General features: G+C 41.6%; 1 protein-coding gene and 1 pseudogene across 3 annotated transcripts; both read right to left on the bottom strand.

Annotated features, from left to right (window-relative positions):
* Positions 1–5: 5 nt before the first annotated feature.
* On the bottom strand, positions 6–27206 carry Steap2 (STEAP2 metalloreductase). Of its 3 annotated transcripts, none has more exons than XM_045160794.1 (6): positions 27077–27206; positions 10448–10564; positions 9496–10020; positions 7420–7947; positions 4099–4263; positions 6–811 (listed from the first exon to the last, which is right to left on the bottom strand). In XM_045160794.1, exons 3-6 carry the CDS (start codon positions 9985–9987, stop codon positions 524–526), a joined length of 1473 nt encoding a protein of 490 aa, XP_045016729.1. In that variant the 5' UTR covers positions 9988–10020; positions 10448–10564; positions 27077–27206; the 3' UTR covers positions 6–523. The 3 variants fall into 3 exon arrangements, with proteins under 3 accessions (XP_045016729.1, XP_004671141.1, XP_045016730.1); XM_004671084.3 differs by having other exon boundaries at positions 27091–27156; XM_045160795.1 differs by lacking the exon at positions 27077–27206 and adding an exon at positions 26345–26428.
* The window catches only part of LOC123463963, a 42883-nt pseudogene continuing 42007 nt past the window's right edge, over positions 27125–28000 (bottom strand).

Raw genomic sequence — 28000 nt, 5'->3', positions numbered from 1 at the left:
GCTTACATGGGTCCTGAGGAATGGAACCTGGGTCCTTTGGCTTTGCAGGCAAGCACCTTAACTGCTAAGCCATCTCTCCAGCCCTGATTATACATTTTTATTTCTTGAGTTTAATAATAATTAAAGCCTTAAGCTTTGGGAAAAGTACATCCACTGAATGATGTTAATAGCTTCAAATTCTGCTGGTTTGCAAAGTGTTTTTAATATTATCTTATATCTATGTTATAAACTATAATTATTTGCCAGATTATGCAATATAGTTAAAATAACAATACTATAACAGTTATATATAACAAAATTAAACATACCTAATTGCAACAATATGTGGACTACAAAAACTCATGTTGACAAAATAACAACTTAGGAAACTTAACTTGAAAATCCTATCACTAGTTCCGTTGACATCTTATTTAATAGCTTTCAGACTACAGGAATTTAACAGCAGACTTACAACTGAACACAGAAGTCATAAAAATACAAGTATGCGTAGAACTTTATATGACATCGATGAGCACCACTTTCATCACATTACTGTGACCCTCTCTGGGGAAAGATGAGGAATTGTTCCTCCAGTGCCTTCTTCGAGAAATTGGCTCTTTTCCCAGCCCTTTTTAATTCTCTTCAGCTTTCGGCTTACGCATGGAAGGAGTAAAATAATCTTACCCAGAATTACAACAAAGGGCAGAACAAGAGCAAGAACAAAGTTTGGTGGTGTATAAAACCTGTAGTACTCTTCTTCAAAAGCTCGTTTCCACCCATAAATTAAAACATGGAAAGTACTTATGAGAAGAGCAATGTAGCCAAGTGTAGACTTGGAGCAGGGGAGAAAGAAGCAAAGAATAAAAACAAATTATTCAATCTTATAAATTAACCTATGTGGATACACTGTTTATATTTTGATTTTAAAGGAATGACTGTCCCCTACTGAACTGAGCTAGTTAAGAGTTTCATAAATGTCACATTTACTTATATGTGCACTAGTTTTTCACAAATTAGGCCATATTGCCTACAGTCAATAGTCTGATTGCAGCCAGGTATGATGGTGCAAGCCTTTAATCCCAGCATTCAGGAGGCAGAGGTAGGAAGCCACTCTGAGAATACATAGTGAATTCCAGGTCAGCGTGAGCTAGAGTAAGACCCTGCCTTGAAAAACAAAACAAAACAAAAAAGTCTGATGCTTTTCACTTATTAGAACAAGAATATTTCTGAGCCAGAGAGATGGCATAGTGGTTAAGGCATTTGCTGCAAAGCCAAAGGACCCAGGTTCATTTACCTGGACCCATGTAAGCCAGATGCACATACATCTGGAGTCATTTTGCAGTGGCTCAAGGCCCTAGCACATCCATTCTCTATCTGCTTCTTTCTTTTTTTTTTAAATAAAATTTACATAAAAGGGTATTTCCATACCATTAAAAATGAAAGCATAGTAATTTATTTAATCATTCCTTTTTGTTGATTATTCTGATCCTTTCTTCAACCATAAATAATATCACTTTAGGCCTTTGAAATATTTTAGTCTATTTTCTCTGAACTGATTTCTTCCACTGGAATTATTGACCTGAACATCTAGTTTTTCCTTCATGACACTGATATGCATTGCTAATCTCTTCTTCATAAAATGTTGTCCAGCCATTCATGGTGACACATGCCTGTAATCCCAGTACTTGGGATTTAGAAGCAGAGGATTATAAATTCAAGGCCAGACTAGGCTCTCTAGTGAGACTATCTCAAATCAGAAAACAAAAGAGGGTTATTCACATTCCTACCAGGTGTGTATAAAACAGTATGTATATATTTACATATAGTTATGCACATGAACACTATCTGTGACATTAATTACTAAAAAGTATTCTGTTTTTTTTTTTTCTTTTTCTTTCTTTCTTTCTTTTTTCTGTTTTGTTTTTTGTTTCCTGAGGCAGGGTCTTCTTGTAGTCCAGTCTGACCTAGAATTCAGTATGTAGTCTCAGGGTTCAAGTCTCAGCCTTGAACTCACAATGATCCTCCTACCTGTGTATCCCAAGGGCTGGGATTAAAGGCATGTGCCGCCATGCCTGACTCTGAAAAGTATTCTCATGAGTATACATATATAATGGACAAATATACAAATACTAGTAAATAATAAAGTATGATAAGTCAAAGCATTAATATGTAATAAAAGTAGCAATTCAAACATATGCCTTTATTGGCCATATTATATGATTACTGGGTACTGCAGTTAGTCAAGATTATATTTGTAGCTGGGCATGGTGGCACACGCCTTTAATCCCAGCACTCAGGAGGCAGAGGTAGGAGGACTGCCATGAGTTCGAAGCCACCTGAGAATACAGAGTGAATTCCAGGTCAGCCTGGGCTATAGTGAAAGCCTACCTCAAAAAAAACCAAAACAATGCCGGGTGTGGTGGCTCACACCTTTAATCCCAGCACTTGAGAGGCAGAGGTAGGAGGATCACCATGAGTTCAAGGCCACCCTGAGACTCCATAGTGAATTCCAGGTCAGCCTGGGCTAGAGTGAAACCTTACCTCGAAAAACAAAAAAACAAAAAAACAAAAAACAAAAAAATAATAATAATAATAAATAAGATTACATTTGTTCTATAAATTATTATGTTTAATTAACATTGCTTACTTTGAGAATGGTTTATATTGTGTAAAAGTAATATTACATTAGTATAATGATGTAATTAACTTCACAGAAAAATATCAGCTCTGTAGCAGACAAGATGTTTGCAATTACTCCTAAATTTATAATGATAATATGCATTGTCTAGCACTGTCTATTAGAGGGCCTTCTGTTTCTTTAGGTGTGATCAAACTAACAGTTGGGAAGATTCCCATTCTCTCCTTCAAAAAAAAAAAAAAAAGAGAATTTAGACAAGGGTTATGTCCTGATTTTGTTTGTTTGTTTGTTTTTTCGAGGTAGGGTCTCACTCTGGTCCAGGCTGACCTGGAATTAACTCTGTCATGTCAGTGTGGCCTTGAACTCATGGCAATCCTCCTACCTCTGCCTCCCGAGTGCTGGGATTAAAGGCGTGCGCCACCACACCCGGCATGTCCTGATTTTGAATGAAAGTTTTTACATAACTTAAATCAAATTAAAAGCTGGACGTGATGGCGCATGCCTTTAATCCCAGCACTCAGGAGGCAAAGGTAGGTGGATAGCTGTGACTGCGTAGTGAGCTCCAAGTCAGCCTGGACTAGAGTGACACCCTACCTCGAAAAATCAAAATAAATAAATAAATAAATAAAATCAAAGAAAAATTTAGTGTACCATCAATGTCACTAATGCCACACTGTGTTGTAACCATTTGGGCAAAATAATACAGGTTTTGTGACAATAGAGCTACATTAAATTTGAGTTACACATTTTTTAATTATACAAACCTATTATACAGACAGTAGTGGAAAAAGTGAACTCTTTAAAGAACACAATGACACTTTGATTCCTCCACAGATACTCATAATATTAGTATATGGCTGACATAATTAAACTCCAGATTCACAAATCTAGTTGCCTGTCATAATCCTACTTACCTGGTTTGATAGTGACTGTGTATATTCATTTGACTAAAATAAATTGACTTTCAGCAATAAAGTTGATCCTTCCTTACTTCTTCCCCATTTTTTTTTTTTCTTTGTTTTGGTTTTTTGAGGTAGTCTCACTCTAGCCCAGGCTGACCTGGAATTCACTATGGAGCCTCAGGATGGCCTCGAACTCACAGCAATTCTCCTACCTCTGCCTTCCAAGTGCTGGGATTAAAGGCACTCACCATCACACCTGACTTTCCCCATTTTATTTTTATTTTATTCTACTAATCTTGATCCTTTAACATAAGAGACAGTGTAATTAAAACCTTCCAATACAGTGATATCCTGATCTTTCACAGTTACTAAACAAGATAGTCCCAATTTGGTCTCCAGCAATATGTGCTTAGCTAGATGTAGAAATATGGCCATAAAGACATTCTTTCTATAAGGCTAATATTAAAAATTCAACTTCTCAAAAAAATTAAAAAATAAACAAAACAAAAAAAATTCAACTTTTCATAATAAAAGAGTCTATATGCTGCCCAATCCCTTATCAAACAAAACTCCACATACCTGAATAAAACTGAATTCCCTCCAATTTAAAGCATTGCTTACTGAAGGGATGGAAGTGACTGCCAGGAGGGACAATAAGCCAAGACTCATGATGCCAAAGGAGATATACATTTCAATTCTCCAAACTTCTTCCTCATTCCAAGAATTTTCAATATTTGCATGAACCTAACAAGAAAACAAATGTGCATTTTTCTTTACTTGGTAGGATATTAACTGATTCAGCAGTGTTTACTCCTGCCATAAGAAAAATGAGTCATATATAGACATGGTTAACTAGCATAAATTACACTTAAACCATTTTAGAGAACCTATTAGTTTGGATTGTTCCGTATGTAGGGAAAAGGGAAGGGAATGTTGAGCAAAAAACAGGACAAGACTTTATCCTTTGAACGTGTGCAAAACAATGAGAACAACAAACCAATGTCAGCAAATTCTCAACAATTATTACAGAGGCTGTGGAACCTAAGTCTCTGAAATGCCAACTGGTTGTTCCTGAGAACAGTAAAGTGCTGGAGCTGGGCACGGTGGTGCATGCCTTTGTTGCCAGCACTCTGTAGGCAGAAGTAAGAGGACTGCTGTGAGTTTGAGGCTAGCCTGGGTTAGAGACTTTACCTTGGGCGGGGGGAAGGGCTGGTGAGATGGTTCAGCATTTAAGGTGCTTGCCTGCAAAACCTAATGACCTGGGTTTGATTCCCCAGTACCCACATAAGCTACATGCACAAAGTGGTGTATGCATCTGGAATTCATTTGCATTGGCTAGAGGCCCTGGTGTGTCCAAACACATTTTCTGTCTTACTCTCTTTCCTTGCAAATAAATAACATAAATTTTTTTAAAACCTTTTTTGTTTATTTTTATTTATTTATTTGAAAGTGACAGAAAGAGAAAGAGGCAGATAGGGAGAGAAGAGAGAGAATGGGCTTGCCAGGGCCTCCAGCCACTGCAAACGAATACCAGACGCGTGCGCCCCCTTGTGCATCTGGCTAACGTGGGTGCTGGGGAACCGAGCCTTGAACCGGGATCCTTAGGCTTCGCAGGCAAATGCTTAACCGCTAAGCCATCTCTCCAGCCCCATAAATTTTTTTTTAAAAGAGCAAAAAAAAATTTTTTTTAAGAAAACTGTTAGGGTGCTGGGGAATGGCTAGTGGATAAAATACTTACTATGCAAACAAGCAGACACAAACTCTGATCCCAAGTATTCATGGAAAATGCCAAGTGTGGGGGCATGTGCCTTTAATTCCAACCCTGGGGAGGTGGATACAAAGAATCCCTGGAGTTCACTCGCAAGTTTGTCTAGCTGAATCAGTGAGTGACCCTGTCTCAAAGAATAAGATAGAGAACTGAGGATGACAACCCCACCATGTCAACCTCCAGCCTCTACATGCACAACATAAACACACACCACTTACATATACATGAAAGAAAAAAAAAAAAAAAAAAGATGGTTAGACTTGGTTCTGAGGTACTTTCACAAGTTAGCATAAACTCAGTTGAACATTTTGGGTACCTTGTATGTTTAACTTAGAATCCAAGCAAGGAATTTCTTAGCTACTTACTTCCTTTCCCAGTGTTGGTTTTTACCTTCTTGTTACTAGAAGCTGAGATTCCCTGAGGCTAAAACTCTATCAAGCTGAAGCATCTGTCCACTTGAATAGCCTCTTTAATATCCCTTCCCATGTCCAACTGCTTCATGCACATACTGTATTTTCCTAAACATCTTTCCCTTACATTGATAATCCATATTAATTTACACTAACTATGAATTTATAGTAATTTACAAAGTGACTATTTCTAGATTTATCTATTTATCTGCAACAAAAAAAAATATTGAGGGCTGGAGAGATGGCTTAGCGGTTAAGTGCTTGCCTGTGAAGCCTAAGGACCCCGGTTCGAGGCTCGGTTCCCCAGATCCCACGTTAGCCAGATGCACAAGGGGGCGCACGCATCTGGAGTTCGTTAGCAGAGGCTGGAAGCCCTGGCACGCCCATTCTCTCTCTCCCTCTATCTGTCTTTCTCTCTGTGTCTGTCGCTCTCAAATAAATAAATAATTTAAAAAAATATTGAGAGCATAAACCAAAGGTTGGACTCATTCAGCTGAAATTTTGATTTAAATACTTGATGATAGAAGAAAATATAGTCTATGCTTGTATATATGTGTGTGGCATATACGTGCACATGAGGGTCCACATATGTACAGATAGATGCCTGTGCACATGAGGCCAGAGGTCAACATCCAATGTCTTTGTCTTCAATCACTCTCCACCTTAGGTGTGTGTGTGTATGGAGGTCAGAGGTCAACAACAATGGTATCTTCCTTAGTTGCTTTCCATCTTATTTTTATTGTTGTTGCTTTTTTCTTTTTTTGAGGTAGCGTCTTGCTGTAGCTCAGGCTGACTTGGAATTTACTATGTAGTCTCAGGGTGGCCTCAAACTCCTACCTGTGCCATGGCTTATGAAATGCACATGTTTTTACACATTTGCTCTGGTGCAGTATCTTGGGGTGCTTTCCCTGTGGAAGACTGTATTCAACAGCTTCTGTGAAACCCCTTATTTTATACTTATGAAATGAGAATTCATGAAATAAACCACAGGCTATCTCATCATCAAGCTGGCATTTCCTTGGAAAGCTAAGTGCTAGAAGAGGTTCATCAGAGTAACTAGGGTCATTTCTACTATTTGATAACAAGAGCCTTATAAGTTTCTTCTTTTTCATTGTATCAGAAATCTCAGAACCAGAACAGAAGCTGTGTAGATACTCTGAGTTAACAGAGGGGTATTTTACTTTTTGATTCTGTCTATCTGGCTTTATGTGGGTACTGGGAACTGAACCCAGGCCAGCAGGCTATGGAAGCATGTGCCTTTAATTCTGGAACCATCTCCTCAGCCACTCTGTTTTTATTCTCATCTTTGCTTCCTACTTTGTTTTACATTTTCTCTGGTTGTAATTTTCTTGAAATGTTTATTGAGAGTTGCTGTATCATGTTGTAGACTGTGGTCAATTATAAAATATTAAAATAATTCTTTCCAATGTTATTGTTCACTGGTATTTGTAATGGGAACATTAAGTGCCCCAAACAATCACTAATTTCTTTATTTGCATTCAAAGAAGGGATGTCTAGCTGCTTTTACCCTAAATGATTCTGAATTAACCACATAATTCTTTTGCAAGATTTAAAGAACAATCCTTTGCCCTATGAAATTAGATGAAAGGAAAATTTCCAGTATGAGTTATGCAGAAATTATACCCTTTTAACTTGAGTTTTAGAATTCATACTAATAAAGTATTTCACCCAAGTCAGATAAGTAATAAACATGCTCAGTACCTGCTGATAAGCCATGTTGAGAAATAAGTATCTTTCTGACCTTCTCATTGGTAAGCAGAGGCTGTAGGCAACATGGACAACAGCAAAGAAAAAACTGAGTAATCCAAGCTGTTTCCTACACTGTAACCAGGTCTCCAACCAAGGTGGAAATCTCCGGTATTTGGTGCCATAATAAAGCTGATATGCAGCTGCGAGAAGGCCAGCTAGGTAGACCAGGGACAGCAGTGTAATGGCGACTATGGGCAAAGTTTTGTTCACAATCTCAATAGGAATCTTGTAGAAGTCACTCTGCTGGTTTCTCGCATAGGGATGAATCACATCTCTGACAAAGGAGTAAATAAAGAAAAATGTGGCCAAGCTTATGGCTACCACCACTGGCCCCCTCCAGAGTGTAAACAGTCGCAGGGGCAAATTTTCAATCTCTCTGGCTGATGATAAAGATCCCGAGTCAACAGGAATGAAATTCAACTGACGGGCAAGTTCAATAACTTGTTGTCGAGCTTGGATATTGTTGCTGCATATGTAAACCTGCACGGAAACAAAACAGACTCATCATCATGCATGTGCCAGTGATCACATAGCCTACAAGAACTCTGGTGCACTACTTGTGATGACCTTGAGTAAAGCAGGTGATGGAGCTGAGGAGATAAGGCAATGATTAATTTTAAATTATTTCATAAAATAAAAGTGTCGATTGTAGATACTATTGAGTTTTAGTGCACCCTTCGATAGCTCAGCTGGTAGAGCGGAGGACTGTAGAGCGCACACTATTGAGTTTTAAACTAGTGTCATAATAAAAATAGATGAATCAAAAAGTGGGCAGGAGAAATGGCTTAGTTGTTAAGGCACTTGCCTGCAAAGCCAAAGGACCTAGGTTCAATTCCCCAGGACCCACATAAGCCAGATGCACAAGGTGGCATATGCATCTGGAATTTATTTTCAGTGGCTAGAGGCCCTGGAACACCCATTCTCTCTCTCAAATAAATACATAAAATTTTTTGAAAAGTACTGGTAGAAAGTCTAACGATGTTGGAAGAAAACAAACTTCTAACTATATCCCTGAAAATGTGTAAAGGGCTTTGTAAGAGGCTACAATGAAGTGTTTGCAAGTAAGTGCCTTTAACAGCTGAGCTGACTCCTCAGCCCAGTGTTCAGCTGATAAACCAATTTACAAGGTGGTGACAGTGTAGAGCTCAGCTTCTGGATTGTCATACAAACTGACATTTGCCAGATGAATGACAAATCCTATGCTACTACTTAAACACTTGTGAATGTTTATGATTAAGTTCCTTTTATTTCACAGAAATGAGAGCATTCACATTAATTTATTACAGCAGTGAAAGGGTGGAGCAAACTGATTCTTACTCAGGAAAAAAAATCTATAATGGTAACATAATAAATCTAGAAGTATAAATAAGTAATAGACAAATTATACTGTTCTTATCATGACGTAGCTTGTAGCTCATGTTAAATTTGAACTTAATCAGTGTTACAAATTTTTTTCTATTAAAAATTTACAATGTCAGCTTGGCATAGTTGGGCACGCCTTTAATCCTAGTACTCGGCAGGCAGAGGTAGGAGAATCATTGAGAGTTCAAGGCCAACCAAAGATTACATAGAAAATTCCAGGTATACCAGGGCTAGAGCAAGAGGTAAGAGGATTGCCATGAGTTCGAGGCTACCCTGAGACTACATAGTGAATTCCAGGTCAGCCTGAGCTTGAGACCCTACATTGGAAAAGAAAACAAACAAACAAAAAATTGAAATGATCACAAATATGAGAAATATATTATATTCAAAATTTTCTTAGTCTTTAGAAACACTTGAGCCAGGTATAGTGACTCATGTCTGTAACTTCAGCATGTGGGAGGTCAAGGAAAGGAGGACTGCTACAAGTTCAAGGGTGACCCAGAATGAAACAGTGACAGCCAAGTCCTATTGGTGGGGACTAGATGCACAAAGTAATACATGTGCCTGGAGTTCATTTGCACTGGCAGGAGCCCTGATATACCCATACGCATTTACTCTCTCTCTTTCTCTCTCTCTCTCAAATAAATACAATTTACATCTACATACCTGACGGCTGGCATCCTTAGGTCCTAATTGAAGTGCCCATGCTGAGATAACGTTGAATCCTTTGACAATCAAGGAATCCGGGAATAATGAAGCCAGATATTCAGCATTGGACTCTGGGTATTGGTTTATCTTCATGTTATTGCTCACATCAATAAGGATTTTACCCACAAGCAGATTCCTGAGGTCCCAGAGGGACGTGTAATGTTCTCTATGTATTGCGACAAATATTATATTTGTTTTTGTTAAAGCATCTTCATGATGAGTAACATCTACCACATGAGGAAAAAATTCAGACGCATGCTTGGGGTTTCTGCTTCCTATGACCACATGATAGCCACATCTAATAAGCCGAATGGCCAGAGATTTGGCAAAATCCCCACTTCCGATTACCCCCACAGTAACCTTTCTTGCATCCTTAATACCATTTATGCCGTTAGGTAAAAATGTTTCACTCAGATTCTTAGGGCTGCTCATCATGGAGATTGATTCCATGGTAGTAATTCTTCTAAAATCACCAGGAATGTCCTAGAGTAGAGAAAAGGAAATGTTTTACCAGTTACCTCCTGTCAAAGAGTAAACACTCCTAGACAATGTAATCAGGTCCTGTGTCTCAAGATGCAAAGCATTTTGACATGCTGTATAACCTGGAAAACACACAGTGAAGCACAATTTGTAAGCCAGAGAAGGCCTCTCCATAGAAAAATAACTGTCGGGCCAGAGAGGTGGCTTAGCAGTTAAGGCACTTGTCTGCAAAGTCAAAGCATGCAGATTCAGTTCCCCAGGACCCACATAAGCCAGATGCACAAGGTGGCGCATATTCTGATGATTATCTCTCTCTCTCTTCCCCTCTCCCCACCTCTTTCTCTCTCTCTCTCTCATGTTAAAAAAAAGAAAGAAAGAAAAATAAAAAGAACTGTTACAAAGGTGTTTAGCTGAAATGCACAGGAAGCACCTGCAAGTTTTAGGAGGCACTTCTCATTTAGTAGGTCTGGAAGGAGGCTTGAGCTTCTGCACTTCTTACAGAGGCACTGATTCTGCTGGACTGTGGCCCTCCTTTGTATAGCAAGCCCTACAAGGACAGAAGGAATTTCACTCAGAATGCTTGTATACAACAGCACTAGCAAGCATGTAATCAACAGATTGGCAGCAAATCAAAACTGACAGTAGGCCAGGCATGGTGGTGCATGCCTTCAATCCCAGCAAGAAAAGGATCCTGATACAAAGTGACACCGACCATGATTACAGAAGGCAGAGAATCCAGCAAAACAGGCAAACTACATATCCTGCAACCCAAACTGCTGAGTCATGTGGGATAGAGCCTGTGAACTGTCCTATAGACCTATATACCAGTGAGGTTAGTGACTTTAAATTGACAAATTGCCCAATAATAAAGTGAATCAGGGGCTGGACAGATGGCTTAGCAGTTAAGGTGTGTGCTTGCAAAGCCTAAAGGACTGGGTTCAATTTTCCAGTAATCATGTAAAACTAGAGGCACAGAGAGGCACTTAGATCTGGAGTTCCTTTACAGGTGCTGAAGGCTCTGGCACAATGCAACCTCCCCCTTCCCTGCTTACATTTAAATAAAAATAAAAATAGGGCTGGAAGAGCTAGGTATAGTGGCACATACCTTTAATCCCAGCACTTGAGAGGCAGAGGTAAGAGGATCACTGTGAGTTCGAGGCCACCCTGAGACTATATAGTGAATTCCAGGTCAGCCTGGACTAGAGTGAGACCCTACATTGAAAAACAAACAAACAAACAAATAGGGCTAGAGAGATGGCTTAGCTCTTAAGGCAAATGCCTGCAAAACCTAAGAACCTAGGTTTGAGTCTCCAGGTCCCACGTAAGCCAGATGCACAAGGTGGCGCATGTGTTTGGAGTTCGTTTGCAGTGACTAGAGGCCCTGGCACACCCATTCATTCTCTTTCTCTCTCTCTCTCTTTCTCTCCCCCCCCCATCTCTAATAAATAAAAATAAAAAATAAAGCTAACACTAACACTTAAACATGCAAAGGAAAACAGGTATCAAAAAATAGCAAAGGGGGCTGGTTAAGGTACTTGCCTGCAAAGACAAAGGACCCAGGTTAAATTCTCCAGGACCCATGTTAGCCAGATGCACAAGGAGGCACATGCATCTGGAGTTCCTTTGCAGTGGCTGGAGGCCCTAGCACACCCATTCTCTCTCTCTCTCTCTACCCCCTTTCTCTGTCAAATAAATTAATAAATAAAAATGGAAATATTTTTAAAAAGTAGCAAAGGATTAATGAAATACCATCAATTTGCATTATTTTCCCTATGTCCCATAACTTAGCTTGCTTTTGTAAAAGGGTTTAGTAATGTGTTTATAGTCTCAAATTACAGTATTTGTGCTATTTTTCTTCCCCATTCATCCAAACGTTGTTTAATTCAAGTGACTAGCACATCAAATGTTTATACTGGTAATCATTTGCTGGAGAATATATCTTCAGCTGCTGCGGACTAGCATTGCTTCTGACTCTGAAGAGGCCATGCTATTCCAGTCAGTCCCCACTGCACAGTCACTGTCATGCTAACAGCAGATGCAGATCGCTGCAAAGAACTTAATGGATTTGACAGGCATCAGTGGGATGCTTCAAAAAGCATGTTTTTTGTTTTTTTTTTAAAGGGGGATTGAAGTTAGAAGAAAACAACATTTTACCCTGAAATGAGTCACATTCAGTGACTCTGAATACATTAGTAAATTAAACTTTGAAAGAGATAACTAATAATATTGATGCCTAATTCTTATAAAGTAGATGCTTCAGCTGTCTGGGGCTTTTATTTATATTAAACCAATTCCACACAGCTACACTATGAGGAAGGTGCTCTTGTCAAACCCATCTGAAGATGAGGAAATTGAGACATGCAAAAAACCATTAATTCACCCAAGATCCCAAGAGAGCAAGTAGGGAGGCCAGAATGAGGATCCAGGGAGCCCAGGAAAGGTACATATCACTGGGTTGATGTGTGGGATTTAAGAAAGTTTTTTTTTTTAATTTTGTTTTATTTTTATTTATTTATTTAAGAGCAACAGAGAAAGAGAGAGAGAAAGAGGCAGATAGAAAGAATGGGTGTGCCAGAGCCTCCAGCCACTGTAAATGAACTCCAGATGTGTATGCCCCCTTGTGCATCTGGTTAACTTGGGTCCTGGGGAATCAAGCCTTGAACAGGAGTCATCAGGCTTCACAGGCAAGTGCTTAACCATTTAGTCATCTCTCCAGCCCAAGAAAGGGTTTTTTTTTCTAGGGGGAATGGCTATGGAGGAATGTGCAAAGGTCATAGTCATATTCATAGTAATACAGTATTCCTTCTTCTTTGGCCATCTAATTGCTCTCAGCATTGCCTACTGATCTTAATACTAACTCAGATGTTGTAAAGGGAGAAAACTCACTATTTATTCATGTATCTGTTCCATATTTCCTTTTAGGCCTTTCAAAATAGAAGAGTTCCCCCTCCCCCATTGGAGTAGTCCCATGCTTTCAGAATAGCTGGGACTGTAGGAGAATCAAAAGCACCATAGTAGTTAAAAAAAAAAAAAAAAAAAAAAAAAAAAAAAAAAAGCACAATCTTCCTGGAGATATCATTGGTTATCTTGGAGATGAGGAGAAGCTAAATAAATAAAATAAAATCAGTACTCATTTCATTTGAATTGTAAGGTACACATGAGTTCTAGATTTACACACAGAAGCCCAAATTTCCTATCTCAACCTTGAGGTCTTCTAATATATACTATAGCATTTCCCAAGATGTAATGAATTGCAAAACCTTTAAATCTATTGATCATGCTGATCAAGGCCTTTTCAAAAACACAGTAAGATTACTTATCCTCTTTCTCTCTCTCCCTCCCTCCCTCCCCCTCTCTCTCTTTCTTTCTTTGAAAGAGAGGAAGTTCAAACCTCTCCTCTAAGTCAGAATGTGAACATGTAAAAATATCTTAGGATCTAATAATGTTATTAATGGCTTCCCATTAAACTACACATTACATAAATATATTAATGGGCAATCTTCTCTAACATTTTTGGACCTTGTTATTCATAATGGCAAGTTCTAACTGGATTCCTTTATAGTGTGCCTGTGGCCAGGAATAGAAATTGACCTAAGAAATAAATGAGACTCTTTCATTATAGTATTAAGGAATGTGTGTGAGAAAGCAAGCCTTAATAAATCTGAGAGATGGACTGTTTATTGCTGAAAGCATATGCCATGCTCATGTGCTATTTCATAGCTCTTAGAGGATTTTCAAACAAAATAATATCTTGTTTAATTCTCAGATGGATGGAGAATATATATTATGCCTCATCTTAAAAACAAAGAAGCAGAGTCTCCAAGAACTTTAGCAATTTCAGGGAGCAAATTGCAAGAGAGTAGTGTGTAGTGGTAGCATGTATTCTAATAGCTCTTTTTAAAAAATCTTTTATGTGTGTTGTGTGTATACTGTGCAGGTGCACACATGGAGGTCAGAGGTCAACTTCAAATGTCAGTCCTTGACTTCTACCCTATTTGAGGCAGGGTCTCTTTGTTGTGTAGTGTATGTCAGACCACCTGGACTGCAAGCTCCCAGAATTCTTCTGCCTCTACCTCCCATCTCTCTACAGGAGGCTTGGAACTACAGCTCACTAGTGTGTCCAGCTTTAGGTTCTGGGCATCAGAACTCAAGATTGTCATGCTTGCATGACACTATTACCCATATCTCCACCCACCTCCTATGCTCCTTCCAAAGCTGCAGTGCACATCTTATGGGGAACCTTAAAATGTTCAACATCTCCAAATGTCATCCATAACCATACTTTGTAAAACCGACATTAGGGCTGGGGAGATTGTTCAGTGGTTAAAGGCACTGGCTTGAAAAGCCTATAGGCCTTGGTTCAGTTCCTAAGTACCTCTGTAAAGCGAGATGTGCAAAGTGGTACATGTATCTGGAGTTCATGTGCAGTGTAAGAAACCCTGGTGTGCCCATTCATTCTCTCTCTCTCTCTCTCTCTCTTCTCTGTCTCTTTCTCTGCTTGCAAGTAAATAAACTTAATAAAATAAAATTAGCTGAGCATGGTGACATATGCCTTTAATCTCAGCACTCGGGAAGCCGAGGTAGGAATATCCCTGTGAGTTCAAGGTCAGTCTGGCCTAGAGAAAGACCTTACCTCACAAAACCAAATACATAAATTAGTTAAACTACAACAACACTAATTTTAAGTAGCTAAAATGTCAATTTCAGATTAGGGGCTGGAGAGATGGCTTAGTGGTTAAGCACTTGCCTGTGAAGCCCTTATAAGGACCCCTGTTCAAGGCTCAATTCCCCAGGACCCACATAAGCCAGATGCACAAGGTGGTACATGCATCTGGAGTTTGTTCACAGTGGCTGGAGGTCCTGGTGTGACCATTCTCTCTCATTGCCTGTTGCTCTCAAATAAATAAATAAATAAAAATAAAATTTAAAAAGTTTTTTAAATGTTAATTTCAGATTAGGATAGTTTTAGATGAATGCAAAGCTATGTATTTGGGAATTCTAGCTACAAAACAGGCAAAATGGTGCTCAGTTTTGGATCATAACAAATTATGCAACTTTTTTTTTTGAGGTAGGGTCTTGCTCTAGCCCAGGCTAGTTTCAGAGTAGCCTTGAACTCATGGAGATTCTCCTACCTCTGCCTCCCAAGTGCTGGGATTAAAGGAATGCACCACCGTGCCTGGCTTCTGTGCAACTTTTATAGAACTCAATGGAGACTTGCATGTCTTTTAAGGACTTTGCACCTACTTTTAGAGGGGAAGGAAGAAAGAACCTAGAAGTATTCCTATGTCCTCTTGTTCTCCTTGTTCAGACCGAAGAACACCCTATCTCCTGAAAACAAGGGAGTAATATCTGGTGCTGAGAAGTGATAAAAGGCAAGGGACCACATGGTACTTACACTCTAGAAGTTTACATTCTTGTAAGGGAGCAGTAGGATGTGTTGTAATAACAAGTATAATAAAAAGCTACTTACCAGCATATACTCAAAAACTAGATTGTGTGATCAAAGCATACCCTACCGTATCAGAGAGGGGATTATCACACAGTGTCTATTCCATCTACTCCCTTATTCTGTCATCCTTCCTATGTGTGTGCACATGCACTTGTGCTTGCATGTGTGTGTAAAAGTAATAAAATTGCACTTAAAAATTATTCTCCCAGCACTTGGGAGGCAGAGGTAGGAGGATCGCTGTGAGTTCGAGGCTATCCTGAGACTACATAGTTAATTCCAGGTCAGCCTGGGCCAGAGTGAGACACTACCTCGAAAAACAAAAACAAAAAAAAAACAACAAAAAAAAATTCTCTAATTCAGATATAACACCCACATTAATTTGATGATCACTTACTATAAGGGCATTCTTACTTAACGCTATAAATACCTCACAGTAAGTTGCTTTCTGACCTTACATGAGAAGTACTCAGGCACTGGTTTCTCACTGCCAATTAAAAATATATGGAGGTAGGCCGGGCATAGTAGCACATGCCTTTAATCCCAGCATTTGGGAGGCAGAGGTAGGAGGATCATGGTGAGTTCAAGGCCACTCTGAGACTACATAATGAATTCCAGATCAGCCTGGCCTAGAGCAAGACCCTACCTCAAAAAAAAAAATACACACACACACACACACACACACACACACACATATGTATGTATGTATGTATGTATATATGTATATATCTCAAGAGAGAGGATAAGCTGGAGAGATGGCTTAGCAGTTAAGGTGCTTGCCTGCAAAGTCTAAGGACCTAGATTCAACTCCCCAGGACCTACATAAGGTATGTGTAATGCATAAGGTAACACATGTGTCTGAAATTTGTTTGCAGTGGCTGGAAGCCCTGGCACACCCATTCTCTCTCTCTCTCTCTCTCTCTCTAACCACCTTTCTCTTTCTCTTGTTCTGTGTGTGCGTATCTCTATTTCTCAAATAAATAAATAAAATTTAAAGCCGGGCGTGGTGGCACACACCTTTAATCCCAGCACTTGGGAGGCAGAGGTAGGACCACCATGAGTTCAAGGCCACCCTGAGACTCCATAGTGAATTCCAGGTCAGCCTGGGCAAGAGTGAGACCCTACCTCGAAAAACCAATAAATAAATAAATAAAATGTAAGAGAGAGAGAGAGAGAGAGTGTGTGTGTGTGTGTGTGTGTATGAAGAAACTGGGCATGGTGGCACATGTCTTTAATCCCAGCATTTGGGAGGCCAAGGTAGGAGGATGGGTGTGTGTTTAAGGCCAGTCTGGACTACATAGTGAATTTCAGGTCAGCTTTGGCTAGAAGCAAGAACATACCTTGAAAAACCATTGCAGATATATGATAGATAGATTGATGATAAATTAGATTAGATTAGATAGAGAGATATAGGAGCTAGGCATGGTAACAAATGTCTTTAATCCCAGCATCTGAGAGGCAGAGGTAGGAGGACTGCCATGAATTCAAGGCCAGCCTGAGTAAGTTCCTGGTCAGCCTGGGCTAGAGTGAGACCTACCTTAAAAAACAAAACAGGGCTGAAGGGATGGTTTAGCGGGTAAGGCATTTGCCTGCAAGGCCAAAAGACCCAGGTTTGATTCCCTAGGACCCATATTAGCCAGATGCACAAGGGGGCGCATGTGTCTGGAGTTCATTTTAGTAGCTGGAGGCTCTGGAGCGCCCATTTTCTCACTCCCTCTTTCGCTGTCAGATAAATAAATAAAAATTTAAAAATTTTTAAAAAAACAAGTATATATGGGAGTAAGTAGTTTTTCATAAAACTATCCAACTTGAATAATTGTTCTTTCCTACATTTACAGACCAAATGTCATTTCTTCATAAAAGGATGGCTGTTTGAAATCCCTTTCACTGGTTTTATTTTATTTTATTTTTTTCATTTCATTGGTGCATGAAACTAACAAGCTTGAGGGCTACAACCTTTCTAGACAGAAGGAGTCTAGGCTCCATGTGAAAGTACTCCTTTGTCATGCTGGAGAGAATGCCTCTCCCCAGAGGAATGGCACCCCAGAACCAGCCCCTGCAAGTGTGGTTATTGTTTAGTAATACTTGGGGAGCAGGAGCGTATCCTGGACAGGGAATGCCAATGTCCCAATCCAATTTTCTGTAACTAGATGGTGATTTTACCATTACAACCTTTAGATTACACTAATACAATCTACCAATTCTACTGCTTTTTAACTAAACAAGTCAAAACCCAAGTGTTTTTCTATGGCAATAACAAGTTTCTGTAAGGGCAAAGTATGTCTTGCTTTGTTTTAGGTTTTAATTTTCTTTTAACATTCTCAAGCCCTTTCAAAGACCCCAAAGCAAAGCTACAATCCTGCCTGACACGGGACACAAAGGCTATCAGGGAGTAGTCTGTCCCCAAACCACCTTCAGCTCACCTGGGAACCTGCTGTTCATGTGAATTCTTGGGTTGGGGAGATAGCTAGGTCAGTAAGGCTTTCACTTGACTTATGAGCATGATACTCTGAGCTCAATCTCCAAAACCTTCATTAAAAAACAAACCTGAGTTTAGTGGAACACACTTGTAATCTCAGGGCTAGGATCCCTGGAACTTATTGGCTATCAGGTGTAGCCTAATAATTCTATCCTAATTTAGGTCAGTGAAAGACACTGTCTTTAAAAAGGTGGGCAGTACCTGAGAAAGAGGTTGCACTCTGTCCTCCACACATGCACACACTAATACACACTTGAGCACAAACACACACATTCACATGCACACTCACAAACCAAGAAAAGAAATGTGAACTCTTAGCCACCCAACTCTTTAATCAGAAGCCTAGTGGTGGAGCTAGCAAGCTGCTTCACCAAGCTCTCTCTGTGATTCTACTTGATGTTATTGTTTCAGAAAAACTACCTTAATAGCTCCCTCAGATGCTGACTGAATAATCTGAAAATCATTTCCCAAATATTATCAGTACAGTCATGTTTATTTAAAACAGTATAGGTTTGGACACTAAAATTCTATTTGTAAACTACTGCAATTGGTGCCATTATTGCAAACTTAAAATTGAGGGTCTTGCTGGGCGTGGTGACGCACACCTTTAATCCCAGCACTTGAGAGGCAGAGGCAGGAGGATCACCATGAGTTAAAGGCCACCCTGAGACTACATAGTGAATTCCAGGTCAGTTTGGACTAGAGTGAAACTCTACCTCAAAAAGAAACAACAAAAAAAAACCCTGAGGGTCTTATATTTACATAGGAATAACAAAAGAATTTCTAGGGCTGGAGACATGGTTCAGCAGTTAAGGCAGCTTGCTTGAAAATCCTGATGACTTGGGTTTAATTCCCCAGTACTCACAAAAAGCCAGATACACAAAATGGTGCATGCGTCTGGAGTTTGTTTACAGTGACAGGAGGTCCTGGTGTGCCCATTCTCTTTCTCTGTTTCTGTCTCCACCCATCCTCCCTCTTTCCCTCTCTCTCAAATAAATACATAAAATTTTTAAAAAAGAATTTCAAGCAATTATAGTATTATTGTTAAAATCAACTAATAGCAAACTTTCTAGGATCTTGCAATAACCAGATTTTTTTTATTTTTTTATTTTTTTGGTGTTTCAAGGTATGGTCTCACTGTAGCTCAGGCTGGCCTGGAATTCACTATGTAGTCTCAGGATAGCCTCGAGCTCTCGGCAATCCTCCTATCTTTGGCTCCTGAGTGCTGGGATTAAAGGCATGCACCACCACACCCAGCTCAGTAACCAGAATTTAATGAAACAAAGTCAAAATAATGAGTAATTTCCAAGGCATTTCTTAGGTCTGACATATAAACAGTATGTATTTTTCTGTGACTACATGCATACTATTTGACTTGTATCTTCACATCCAACTCTTGTGCTCTGGCCCTTCAGTACACGAAGGTGAAGACTATGCATCTGACCCATTCGCCTTCCCTGTTTAGAAGCCCTATCAAAAGATCTGCTTACTATTTTACAATTTTCTCTCTTCACTTTCTGTGAAGGGCAAAGCCATTGCTTAAAATGTGTCATCCCACAGCACAGCACGTTTTGTTCCTGCTGTTGCATAACATTCAAGATTCAGAATGTTCCAATGACAGTATCTTTTCAAGGGCTTCTCTGAGTTTATATTTGCTGTCAACTGAACCATACATTCTTGATACAATTATGTCAATTATAGAAAGGTTTGTTTTGTCACCTTGGTTCTGTTTGCTTCTCAGTTGCCTTTGTTAAATAGAAAACAGATTGTATTTGAACCCTGTAGTCTTTTCCAACACTAACATTCTTGTTTCTAAGTCTTGAGGCCACATAAATATGTTACATGCGACCTTATATTTAACATGACTATAGGGTCTTTTCCTAATATTTTATTTATTAGAGGGGACAGAGAGAAAAAATGGGTGTACCAGGGCCCCTCACCTATGTAAATGAACTCCAGATGCATGCGCTAACATGTGCACCTGGCTTACGTGGGTTCTGGGAAATGGAACTTGCGTCCTTAGGCTTTGCAAGCAAGTGCCTTAACCGCTAAGCCATCTCTCCAGCCCCTAAAAGGGTTTTAAGTAGCATACAGTCTCCTTGAAAACTCAAGGTCATGTGTTACTGTATTTAAAACTTGAGAGAGTATTATCACTCAGTGTAAGAAAATTAATTTACAATTAGCTACACAGCCACTTAAGATTCTTTAGGTTAGAAGGATTCCTTGTAATTCTTTTACAAGAATGGCAGCTGTTGTGCCAAATTAACTTTGAAAAATAAAGCCTTATTTATTTGGTGTGGAAACGTGGAAGGCATTAATTATTGGATAACCGTAACTTAGGGATTTTCACAACATTTACAACCTGCTGATATGGATAGGTTATTCATGGGCTGGAGAGATGGCTTAAAGGCTAAGGTGCTTGCCTGCAAAGTCAAATGACCTAGATTCGATTCCCCAGGACCCACATAAGCCAGATGCACAAGGTGGTGCATGCCTCTGGAGTTCATTTGCAGTGGCTGGAGGCACTGGCATGCCCATTCTCTATCTGAAAGAAAGAAAACAAGCCCCAGCACTCAGGAGGCAAAGGTAGGAGGACTGCCATGAGTTTGAGCCCACCCTGAGACTACATAATAAATTCCAAGTCAACCTGGGCTAGAGCAAGACTCTACCTAAGGGCTGGAGGGGTGGCTTAGTGGTTAAGGTGTTTGCCTGCAAAGCCAAAGGATCCATGTTCGATTCCCCAGGACCCATGTTAGCCAGATGCACAAAGGGACACACACATCTGGAGTTTGCTTGCAGTGGCTAGAGGCCCTGGTGCGCTCATTCATTTTTTCTCTCTCTCTCCCTCTTTCTCTGTCAAATAAATAAAAAAAATATATTTTTTAATAAAATTCTACCAAGAAAGAAAGAAAGAAAACAAGGAAGGAAGAAAGAAGGAAAGGAAGAAAATGAACTGGGGGCTGGAGAGATAGCTCAGCAGTTGCCACTTTGCCTACAAAGCCTAAGGACCTAGGTTCAAATCCCCAGGACCTACATAAAGCCAGATGCACAAAAGCAGAACATGCATCTGAAGTTCATTTGCAGAGGCTAGAGCCTCTCTCTCTCAAATAAATAAATAAATTAAATATTTTTAAAAAAGAAAATGAAATGGGCTGAGCTTGGTGGTGCACACCTTTAATCCCAGTACTTGGGAGGCTGAGGTAGGAAGATTGTTGTAAGTTTGAGGCCAGCCTGAGACTACACAGCGAATTCCAGATCAGTCTGAGCTAGAGTGAGACCATATCTTGAAAAAATTAAAAAAAGGAAATAAAAAAGAAATTGAAATGGGAGCAGAGGAGGATCACTGAGAATTCAAAGCCAGCTGGGATTGTAGAATGAGATCCAGGTCAGTCTGAGCTAGAGTGAAACCATATCTTGAATAAAAAAGAAAGAAAACAGAAGAAAAGAGGAGGAGGAAAAAATAAAATGGGGGCTGGAAAGGTGGTTCAATGGTTAAAGGCACTTTCATACAAAGCCAGATTCACAAAGTGGCACATGCATCTGAAGTTTGTCTGCAGTGGCAGGAGGCCTGCCATGCCTATTCTATCTCTCTCTCTCCTCTCTCAAATAAATATATTTACTTATTTATTTATTTGAGAGAGAGATTGAGAGAGGGAGAGAGAGAGAATGGGTGTGCCGGGACATCCAGCCACTGCAGACAAACTCCAGATGTGTGTGCCCTGTGCATCTGGCTTACATAGGTCCTAGGGAATCAAACCTGGATCCTTTGGCTTTGCAGGAAAGCACTTCAACCACTAAGCCATCTCTTCAGTCCATAAATATTTCAAAGAAAGAAAATGAAGCCATGTATGGTGGTGCACACCTTTAATCATGGCATTTGAGAGACTGAGGTAGGAAGATCACTATGAGTTTGAGGACAGCCTGAGACTACATAGTGAATTCCAGGTCAGTTTGGGCTAGAGTGAGACCCTACCTCAAAAAAAAAAAAAAAAAAATTCATTTCAAGCTGGGCGTGGTGGTACAAACCTTTAATCCCAGCACTTGGGATGCAGAGGTATGAGGATTGCATGAGTTTGAGGCCACCCTGAGGCAGGGGATTCACTTCTCAAGCTCAGGGCCTTTTGCTTCCTGGACTTATTCAAAGACAATGAATCTCTGCCTCTACTGCATCTGTAATTCACTTCCTCATATTTCCAAGAATAATCTCAGAACTTTCCAATAACCTCAATTAATATATTCACATTGAAGGCTAGAAAGATGGTTTAGTGGTGAAGACACTTGCCTGCTGCAAAGTCTACTGACCCTGGTTCGATTTCCCAGTACCCAAGTAAAGCCAGATGCACAAAGTGGTGCATGCATCTGGACTTTGTTTGCAGTGGCTGGAGGCCCTAATATACCTATTCTCTTTCTCTGACTCTCTTCTCTCTCTGCTTGCAAATAAAAATGAATAAAGGGCTGTAGAGATGGCTTAGCAATTAAGGTACTTGCCTGAAAAGCAAATTTGATTCCCTAATACCTATGTAAAGCTAGATGCACAGGGTGGCGTGTATGTCTGGAGTTAATTCGTGGTGGTTAGAGGCCCTGGTGCACCCATTCTGTTTCTCTTCTATCTCTCTCTGCTTACAAATAAATAAGTATTTTTAAATGAATTAAAGGGTTTATTTATTTTTATTTATTTATTTATTTTTTTTTTAAAAACACCTATGTGGGTATTTATTTATTTATCTGAGAGCAACAGACACAGAGAGAAAGACAGATAGAGGGAGAGAGAGAGAATGGGCGCGCCAGGGCTTCCAGCCTCTGCAAACGGAACTCCAGATGTGTGCGCCCCCTTGTGCATCTGGCTAACGTGGGACCTGGGGAACCGAGCCTGGAACCGGGGTCCTTAGGCTTCACAGGCAAGCGCTTAACCGCTAAGCCATCTCTCCAGCCTGGTTTTTAATTTTTTTTTAATTTTTTGTTCATTTTAATTTATTTATTTGAGAGTGACAGAGAGAGAAAGAGGCAGATAGAGAGAGAGAGAATGGGCGCGCCAGGGCTTCCAGCCACTGCAAACGAACTCCAGACGCATGCGCCCCATTGTGCATCTGGCTAACGTGGCTCCTGGAGAATCAAGCCTCGAACAGGGGTCCTTAGATTTCACAGGCAAGCGCTTAACCGCTAAGCCATCTCTCCAGCCTGAATTAAAGGTTTTAAAATAAATAAATATTCACATTGATAATTCTAGACAGCAAAATGAATTTGATCTATGGATCTCACGTTGCATTTTAATCTCCATCCACTTGCTCTAGTTTCTTTAACCCTAGCCTAGACTTCCATGGTGTGTATTAAAGATTATCCACTTTTACTTGTCACCTGGCAAAATTCTGGAAGAACCCAGCTGTCATCCATTTTCTCTGTATCTGTACCCAAATTAGTGAAAGTTGCTACAGAAAAATCAGACAACAAAGTTCATTAGTTACACCTTAATTTAATCATCAACATCACAGGCCAGTCTACCCACTTCTGTCCTGAAACCCATCCCTTTACCTCCCCTGGGGCTATGGTTATGATGCTTCTCAGTGACATGTTAATCTTAACAGGTTCCAAAACGAACTGAGGACTGGAGAGATGGCTTAGTGGTTAAGGAATTTGCCTGCAAAGTCAAAAGACTTCTGTTCAATTTCCCAAGGCCCACATAAGCCAGATGCACAAGGTGGCACATGCGTCTGGAGTTCACTTGCAGTGGCTGGAGGCCCTGGCACACCCATTATTTCTCTCTCAAATAAATAAATAAAAATAAAGTATTTTTATTAAAAAAAAAAGAACTGAACTGTTTCTGTGCTCAAGTCTGTTTTTTTTAAGCTTTTTTTTAAAATTTTTTTTTTATTTATATATTTGAGAGCGACAGATACAGAGAGAAAGACAGATAGAGGGAGAGAGAGAGAATGGGCGCGCCAGGGCTTCCAGCCTCTGCAAACAAACTCCAGACGCATGAGCCCCCTTGTGCATCTGGCTAATGTGGGACCTGGGGAACCGAGCCTCTAACCCGGGTCCTTAGGCTTCCCAGGCAAGCGCTTCACCGCTAAGCCATCTCTCCAGCCCTCAAGTCTGTTTTTATTCATCCAAATTTCCTCAACTCAGTGAATGGTACCATCACCTACCAGTTGCTCAAGTTATAAATCTGGGCATCATTCTCTAGTTCCTGCTTAAAATCCAATACTAACTCGGGATCTTCACAATATTTCTTACTTCTTCACTGGTAGCAGTATGCCAGCCTGGCCCAGTGTATATCCCTTCTCACCTGAACTCTGCAAACTTGTTTTTGTTTTCAAGTAGAGTCTCATTCTAGCTCAGGCAGACCTGGAGCTCACTTTATAGCCCCATGATGGCTTTAAACTCATGGTTATCCTTCAACCTCAGCCACCCCAATGCTGGAGTTGAAGGTGTATCACACCTGGCTATTTAATTACTTGTTTGAGATGTGGACCTCCCTATGTTGCCCAGGCTGGTCTCGAACTCCTGGTCAAGTGATCTGACCTCAGGAGCTAGTACTTAAGGCATGAGCCACCATGCCTGGCTTGTAAACATTTTCTAAAGGATCAGCCGAATTCCTCCTTGGCCCGTTAACAAACTATTCTCCACATACAGGTCACCTTAAAACACAAACAATCATAAAATGTCTCTTTCCTCCTCAAAACCAGTGACTTCTGTTACATACACAGCCATCTTCCTGACCATCATCTAAAAGGTCCCACAAGAGCTGTCCTCTGCTCACCTTTCCAGCCTCATCCTTGTGACTCTTATTTCTTGCTGCCCAGTCCTAAAAATCATTTTCTAGAAGTAGAAAAAGATTAGTCATTTCCAGCAGGGCAAAGCAGAGGTAGGAGGATTGCCATGAATTTGAGGCCACCCTGAAACAACATAGTGAATTCCAGGTCAGCCTGAGCAACAGTGAGACCCTACCTTGAACATCCCCCAAAACAAACAAACAAAACAAAAGACTAGTCATTTCCCATCCTGGAAACGCTGCATATGTCTTTTTCTTTTCTTTCTTTCTTTTTTTTTTTTTTTTTTGAAGTAGGGTCTCTCTCTGTAGCCCAGGTTGACCTGGAATTCACTATATAGTCTCAGCCTGGCCTCAAACTGTCCGCAATCTTCTTACTTTTTCTTCCCCAGTGCTGGGATTAAAGGTATGTGCCACCACACCAGGCTCTTATATGTCTTTTGTTTTGTTTCTATTTTTCTTATATGTCTTTATTAGAATGAGTCACTCCGGTCTACCCCTCACCCCACTGCTTTCTTTTCAGCCTGGTTAAATCTCCTAGATAATTATTTTATGTGATTGTTTTACTGATTACTACCCCTCTTCCCAGTTACTAAGCTCCAGCAGGCTAAGAACCATGCTTGCCTGTTTTGCCCATCCCTGCCTCTATGGACTGGCACTGGCACTAAACATGCAGAACGTGTTAACTGCATTAAAGGACACCAAGGCCAAAAGGCATGTCTCTGAGTCAGAGCTCCCTTTTTGCTGATCCAGACAGGGGAACCAAAGGGAGTAAGCAGTAAGTCAGTGTCATGGCTACAGGCTGAGTAGGGAGTAATGTTGGTGTGCCTTTATCCTCACTTTTCTGTATCATTTATATTCTTTTTAAATTGTGCCTTGATCTCTGCTGATTTTTCAGTACTGAGATACACTTAGCTCATTTACCAGTACATTTTTCATGGTACAAGTACAATAAAGAGTGACTTAGATAAAGTTTTTCATTTCCATCTTCCACATCCTGTGTCCTTTCCCCACTCCTGTTGGACTGGGTGAGAGGCCGAAACTGCACACCCTGGCAGCCTCGTAGCTGCTCTCTGTTGGGAAATATCTACGATGAGAATTTTTCAGGAAGAGGGATGCACAGAGGGAGAGGAAGAGAATGGTGTTAAAGAAAGAAAACAGTTTAACATAACAAAGAAATAATCAAGGGAAAGAAGGTACACGGGGAAAGTGATTTTGGAGAGACACATAGGTTCCAAGCAGAGGACTATAATCTGATGGGGTAGGGGGCAGGAGTCTGAATTCTAGTTCTCCTAATAGTGATGAGCGATAATTAATCATGGCCTGGAGTAAGTTTTTCTATCTAAGAAAACTATCTAACCAAGGAGTAAAAACTGACACCAAGCCTTCCTTCTCCACAGGATAGTGGCGATAATAAATGGAAATCTCCCAGCAAAAATTCTCTTTATCTCTGCTCTATTTTAAGAGCAGGATTTTTAGGGCATCATTTTCAACAAGTTTCGGCGCAGTCTGTACGCAGGACTCGTAATTGAGGACACGCCAAGAACAGGCTAATTACTTCCTAGCGCAAAATGGCCTAATCACAGCACGATCACAGTACTGAGTAGCCAGTAGAGCCGCAGCTGGGAGCACTTACCTGTTCACAAGGCAGCGTGGCCCACGGTCACCGCAAAGTAGCCTGCCGGGCAGTCCGACCTGGGACCGGGTCTCGCCCGGCCTCCTTTCCGACGGGCCCTCCCCCGGGACTCGCCCCGGGCTCCAGGAAGCCCCAGAGGAGTAGGGGGCGGAATGGTGGAGCAGACACCCCTCCGCAAGCCTCCCTCTTCCCACCTGGCGGGCTCCGGGCGGGCGGGCGGAATCGGCGGTGACCCTGAACTCCGCCTCCTCGCCTCGGGTCGCCCCCCGCCGCTCACCTCCGCGCCCTCGAGGCCGTCCCGGGCGGCCCCCGACGCCGCGCTCCCTCCCTCCCCCGCCGGGGCCCGCCAGGGCCTACGGGGCTCGGCAGCCCCGGCCGGCGGCGGCTGCGGGGCGGCTGCCTGCCAGCCTCGGGGAGCGGATCGCGGCGCGGGGAGGGGAGGGAGGGCGGGAGAGGCGGCGGCAGCGCGCCGGGGCCGCGGGATGCGAGCGGGAGCCGCGGGGGGCCGGAGCCCGCGGAGTGTGTGGGGACCCCTTCCGCCTGCGCCCCCTGCGGGGCTGCCCGCGCCCCGGGCCGTCCCCGGGAAGCTGCCCGCCTACCCGCTCCGCGGCCGCCGGGGCGCGCGGTCGCTCGCCTGTGGATCGGGACTTGGCTTTCACCCGAGCCCTCACCTTCCCTGCGCCCCGCTGAGTTCCCCGCGAGCCTCCAGGAAACCGCGCTTTCCCTTCTTACCTGCTGCTTCCTACCTCTCAGGGCGGGCTGTGTCCTTGAAATAAACGATCAGAGGTGCCCTTCCATGAACCGCGCCCGAAACTCCCGCGGCTCGGAGGACCCTCGCCGCGGCGCACCGCCGAGAGGCGAGCGTGGACTCTGACCTTCACTCCGGCCGCCGCCCGCCGCCCGCCGCCCGCCGCGAGCTTTGGTGGAGCGGACCCGAGGGCTAAGCCTGCGCTCCTGCGGAAAGCCGCTTAACTCAGACCGCAGCGGCCTTGCAGTGTTCAGGGATCGCTGAGCTGTAAGGGCACCTTCTTTTCTGGTATTCTGCAGTTCCCCCCCCCCTCCAAGCACACAGGTATCCTTTACGTTTTCGTGTCCAATTTCGTGTCCACGTTTTCGTGGAATCTTTATTTTTGAATATAAAATCAAGAGGTCTGGAGTGGTGGGGTACGTCTTTTATCTAAGGGCACTTGGGAGGCTGAGGTAGGGGAAGCTCTGTGAGTTTCAAGGACAGCCTGGGCTAGAGTGAGACTCTGACTTGAAAAAAAATCAATTTATCAAAACGAATATTTTTAACTTCAAGAAAACAATTCATATATATATACTTTACATACAAGCCAAGCATGATGTTACACTCCTTTAATCCTAGCACTTGGGAGGTTGAGGGAAGAGGATTGCCATGAGTTCAAGGCTAGCCTGGGTCTACAGAGTAAGTTCCAAGTCACCCTGAGCTAAAGTGAGACCTTGCCTTAAAAAAATCAATGCATGTCGGGTGTGGTGGCGCACGCCTTTAATCCCAGCACTCAGGAGGCAGAGGTAGGAGGATTGCTATGAGTTCGAGGCCACCTTGAGAGTACAAAGTGAATTCCAAGTCAGCCTGGGCTAGAGTGAAACCCTACCTATCAATGCATTTATTATTATATTCTTTACATACTATAA

Source organism: Jaculus jaculus, chromosome 10 (assembly GCF_020740685.1).
Source record: "Jaculus jaculus isolate mJacJac1 chromosome 10, mJacJac1.mat.Y.cur, whole genome shotgun sequence".
Classification (NCBI taxonomy): Eukaryota; Metazoa; Chordata; class Mammalia; order Rodentia; family Dipodidae; genus Jaculus; species Jaculus jaculus.
The sequence above is the reverse complement of the archived record's forward strand: the minus strand, read 5'-3'. Positions and strand labels throughout refer to the sequence as shown.